Source organism: Lucilia cuprina, chromosome 4 (assembly GCF_022045245.1).
Source record: "Lucilia cuprina isolate Lc7/37 chromosome 4, ASM2204524v1, whole genome shotgun sequence".
Classification (NCBI taxonomy): domain Eukaryota; kingdom Metazoa; phylum Arthropoda; class Insecta; order Diptera; family Calliphoridae; genus Lucilia; species Lucilia cuprina.
The window spans coordinates 90,847,645-90,852,543 of record NC_060952.1 but is presented as its reverse complement, the minus strand read 5'-3'; the positions used below and the strand labels follow the sequence as shown (position 1 = coordinate 90,852,543).

The following is a 4,899-nucleotide window of genomic DNA, read 5'->3' as shown; positions in this document are numbered from 1 at the left end:
ATAGACTAGACTATAGACTAGACTATAGACTAGACTATAGACTAGACTATAGACTAGACTATATACTAGACTATAGACTAGACTATGACTAGGCTATGACTAGGCTATGACTAGTCTATGACTACACTATGACTAGACTTTTACTAGAAAATGACTACACTATGACTAGACTATGACTAGACTATAGACTTGACTGTAGACTTGACTGTAGACTAGACTATAGACTAGACTATAGACTAGACTATAGTCTAGACTATAGACTAGACTATAGACTAGACTATAGACTAGACTATAGACAAGACTATAGACTAGACTATAGACAAGACTATAGACTAGACTATAGACAAGACTATAGACTAGACTATAAACTAGACTTTAGACTAGATTATTGTCTAGACTATAGACTATACTATAGGCTGTAGACTAGATTATAGACTAGACTATATGCTAGATTATAGACTAGACTATATGCTAGATTATAGACTAGACTATGGACTAAACTATGACTAGACTGTGACTAGACGATTTCCAAGCTAAATTCTCTTGATTCATTTTTGAATTTTGTTTGAAATACCACATGAGTTTTCCCTATATAAATCAATATACATACTTAATTCCTAACGTTGTTACTGTTATTATCTGCTTATATTGATGTATTTGAAATTAGATTAAATTCCGCACCCTTGTTATTTTTCCGTAAAAGCATACTTTTTGGCTTTTATGTTCAGTTATTCAAGAGTTTATCACTTATTCAATAGATGGAATATTTTATTCGACTTATCGTTTTTATATAATTTTCCAAGTTGAATGAATGTTTACATATTTAACCAGAAAAATAAACATCAAGTGTTGGTTTCCTTTTTTTTATTAAAGCTCAAAAGTCTGTTGAAATTTGTTTCTTATAAATGATTTACTTATGTTGGTTTCTTCTCATGTCGTAACATGTTTTATTACAAACAACAACTTATAGCGGTTTTTATGCGTTCCTTTAAATTACTTGAAGAAGTCGAGAAAAAAAGAATGATATACATTATAATCTTTTTGGCGTTAAATGACTTTTACTTTTTATCTTGTTTTTACTTTGCGTATTTTTTTTTTGCTATGAAATTTTAATAAAATATTTGGTAGACAGTTTAAGTACATTTTGAAGGTTTTTTATTTTGGATTTTTTTTTAGGTGTAAAATTTTGTGTTATACGAAGAAAGCAAAAAATTAAAGGCTTATTATTGAAAAAGGTATTTCCTTCTATTTTTAGTCATGTCTGGAAGTAAATCGGCTGCAAGGAATTTTTAATTTTGTGCTCAGTACAATTTTGTTGTTGTCTATAGAAGTAAATGGATTAAACTTTTATATAGCGATACTGGACATAACATAAAAATTAATGTCGAATTTTCTTTTGAAAATTTAAATTACCTTATTTGCAATTTTGTTAATGGCTTTCTGTAACTTGTGAAAGCAGAACTCACTTTGTTGTTACCTTTTTTTACTTTTATAAAAATATATAAAATTTAACATTATTTAATGAACAATTTTATTATGTTTTTTTCCACAAACCTTGAAACTAAAAATAAAAACATTTTAACAGAACAACTATAGTCAAGATATGTTCTGCTTATTTCTTAAATTAACAAGATCTCAGAATATGGAGATGTCTGTTTGATTATTGGTAGTTGATTTGATTCTCTTGTTAGAAATCAAAGTAATTGTTAAACACACATTTTAAAGGAATGTACTAGCTGTGTGAAATGCTTTAGTAACCACGCAAGGTGGTTACTAAAGCATTTCACACAGCTTTCGAACTTATCCCAAACATGCTTCAGTTCGTAGTTTAAACTTAAGTCCAAAGTCGAAACGTAATGTGGATAATTTTCGTACTTATCCTGAAACTTCTATCAGTTCGTTAATTCGTAATCTAGTCCATGGTTTATTATAAAGTCTAGCCTTTAGAGTTTAGGCTGTTTTAGTCTATTGTCTAGTTTATAGTCTAGTTTTTTGTCTAGTATATTGTCTATGCAATTGTATAGTCTATTTCCTTCCGGGGGTATGTCATCTTGGCGAGACCTCCACCTTGGTGTTATTGCAATACCGGGGTATAAAGAGGTGGCCAATTGGTTACAGTCTACTGCTTGCCTTAGTCCTTTCATAGTTTGCCAGAGGTCAGACCAGAGCACCGCATAGTCTGGTTCTACGGGTAGCCAGTTGCCCGCAGGACTATGTCCTGGCTGGTCAGTTGGTTGAGGTTCCTTCAGGAAGTGTGCTGGGTTGAATGATGATCGATGAAAGGTATCATATACACTTGATACCATTGAATTTTCTTTTCTTGTCCAGATAAGTTCAGAGTTTATTCTGTTCATATCAGAATTACCACAGTGTGTCCCTGTGAGTAAGAAATATGTCCTCGGCATATTGATGATTGTACTTCGGTCTACCGGTTATGTCTCTAGGTGCTGTAGCAGAAACATCAGAGGCCATTCGATGGTCAAAAGATTAGGTAGCTCGAGTACTCCAGCAAAGTACTTGTGCATGGACCGATGTACAAAAATTGCCACCTGCGTTCTTTATTGAAGAACAAAGGGGCTATGGTAGACCGTTCTCAAGTTTACCCAGTGGATGATACCTCCGTGAGATAAGACTGTCAAGGCAGGTGCTCACGTTAAAACTCTCGACAATCCAGTCTAGTCTATAGTCTACACCTTTTTCAATTGTAAATGAGAACTTTTCATTTCAATTCAGAAAATATCAATTGAAATTGAGATTTTCCATTTGATATTCAGAAAATTCCAATTGAAAATGAGAATTTTCATTTTAAATTGAGAAAATATCAATTGAAATTAAGATTTTCCATTTGATATTCAGAAAAGAACAGTTGAAAATGGGAATTTTCATTTGAAATTTGGAAAATTTCAATTGAAAATAAGATTTTTCAGCTAAAATTCGGAAAAGAACAATTGAAAATGAGATTTTTCTTTTGAAATTCAGAAAATTCCAATTGAAAATGAGATTTTTTATTTGAAATTTAGAAAATTCCAGTTGAAAATGAGATTTTTCATTTGAAATTCAGAATATTCCAATAGAAAATGAGATTTTTCATTTGAAATTCAGAAAATTCCATTTGAAAATGAGATTTTTCATTTGAAATTCAGAATAATGCAATTGAAAGTGAGAAAAAAAAAATAAATTTATAATATAACAATATATATAATATAAATTCATACATACAGTTGGCTATGAAATCCATGCATACATATCTGTCATAAAACACATAATTTCCATTTGCATTGTGGTGTTAATACGTAGTTGAATTAAAAGAATTTTTAAAAAGTTATGGAATTCAAGGACTTGTGTGCTATTTGCTTGTGCAATATGTCTAGGGGAAAAGTCCGAAAACTTATCCCGTGTGGCCATATTTACCATGACAAATGTTATTCGTCAGCAAATCTGAGATGCCCATTATGCAGGAGATCAATTAGCGGTAAGTAATAATAAATTTTTTATGTTCACTTATAATTTTAAAATATTTTAATAGATGGTGAAATTGTGGAAAGAAAAAAATATAAAAAATATAGTGACCAAGACCGTAGTCGTATTTTGGAAGCCGCAAATCGTGGTAATGATTGGTCTGAGCTAGCTGCGTCATTAGGTATATGTTACAAAACAGCTCACAACTGGGTGGTTAATTACAAGGAATGTGCGCTTAAAAGAGGAGGAAATAAGCCCAAGATACTTACAGAGAATGAAATTAATGATATACTAAGCTGGGTTGAGGAGAAATCCGATATAACCCTAAAAGAAATTTCAAATAAAATATATGCGCAATCTGAAAAAAGAGTTGCTTTATCAACAATAAGCAATACGTTACATGGTAGAATGTATACAGTAAAAGGAGTACACAGTGAACCCAGTTCTATGAATAATGAACTCAATAAGACGAAAAGACGAGAATATGTTCAATTACTGAACGAATTTGTTAGAGATGGAAAGCAAGTGGTATGGCTTGATGAAACAAATTTCAATTTGTTTTGTAGGCGGAAACGTGGCTGGTCGAGATGTGGTACACGTGCAGTACAGACAGTTCCTACGTCGAGAGGACCTAACATTCACCTAATTGGGACCATAGGTACATCAGGCGTAATAAAAATGTGTCTGAAAAGAGGTTCATTTAACGCTAATGCTGCTAATGGCTATGTAGAGGATGTTTTTAGAAAATGGGAGGATTTGGGCAACAACCTTTCCGAACTGGTAGTTGTATGCGACAATGCTCCATGTCACAGCAAGCTGGAACGATTATTTGAAAATTCTGAAGCAACGTTACTAAGATTGAGTCCGTACTCCCCAATGCTCAATCCCATTGAGACAATATGGGGGAAAATTAAAGCACATGTGAAGTCAAAAATTACTATACCCAACACTGCACCACCCAACGTAGGGGAACAAAGACTCATTTACCTAGAAAGTCTAATAGATGAAGGCATCACTCAAATTACAGTTGGGGACTGCAGTAGAGCTATACAGCATTCCACCACATTTCATCAAGCAGCAGCAGATATGCAAAATATGCCCGTTGGCCATTAATTGTTTATTATTATTATTATTATTATTATTATTAAATTTTTTTTATTTTAATTTAAATTGTACATCTTTTTGCAACAATCCGAATAAAAAAATCTGAATTTCAATTTTCTTTTGTGCTTTTCAGAATTTCAAGTAAAATTTCTCATTTTCAAATGAATTTTTCTGAATTTCAAATGAAAAATCTTATTTTCAATTGGAATTTTCTGAATTTCAAATGAAAAATCTCATTTTCAATTAGAATTTTCTGAATTTAAAATGAAAAATCTCATTTTCAATTGGAATTTTCTGAATTTCAAATGAAAAATCTCATTTTCAATTGGAATTTTC

The 4,899-nt window shown here is 31.7% G+C and overlaps 1 protein-coding gene across 1 annotated transcript; it reads left to right on the top strand.

Moving 5' to 3' along the window:
- Window positions 1–3,103: 3,103 nt before the first annotated feature.
- LOC124419782 lies at window positions 3,104–4,674 on the top strand. Its single transcript, XM_046950403.1, has 2 exons — window positions 3,104–3,472; window positions 3,527–4,674. Exons 1-2 carry the CDS (start codon window positions 3,325–3,327, stop codon window positions 4,570–4,572), a joined length of 1,194 nt encoding a protein of 397 aa, XP_046806359.1. The 5' UTR covers window positions 3,104–3,324; the 3' UTR covers window positions 4,573–4,674.
- Window positions 4,675–4,899: the final 225 nt, after the last annotated feature.

Coding starts and splice junctions, on each gene's coding strand:
- LOC124419782 (XM_046950403.1), top strand. CDS start 3,325: ATGGAATTCAAGGACTTGTGTGCTATTTGCTTGTGCAATATGTCTAGG. Junction 3,473..3,526: donor ATGCAGGAGATCAATTAGCG/GTAAGTAATAAT, acceptor ATATTTTAATAG/ATGGTGAAATTGTGGAAAGA.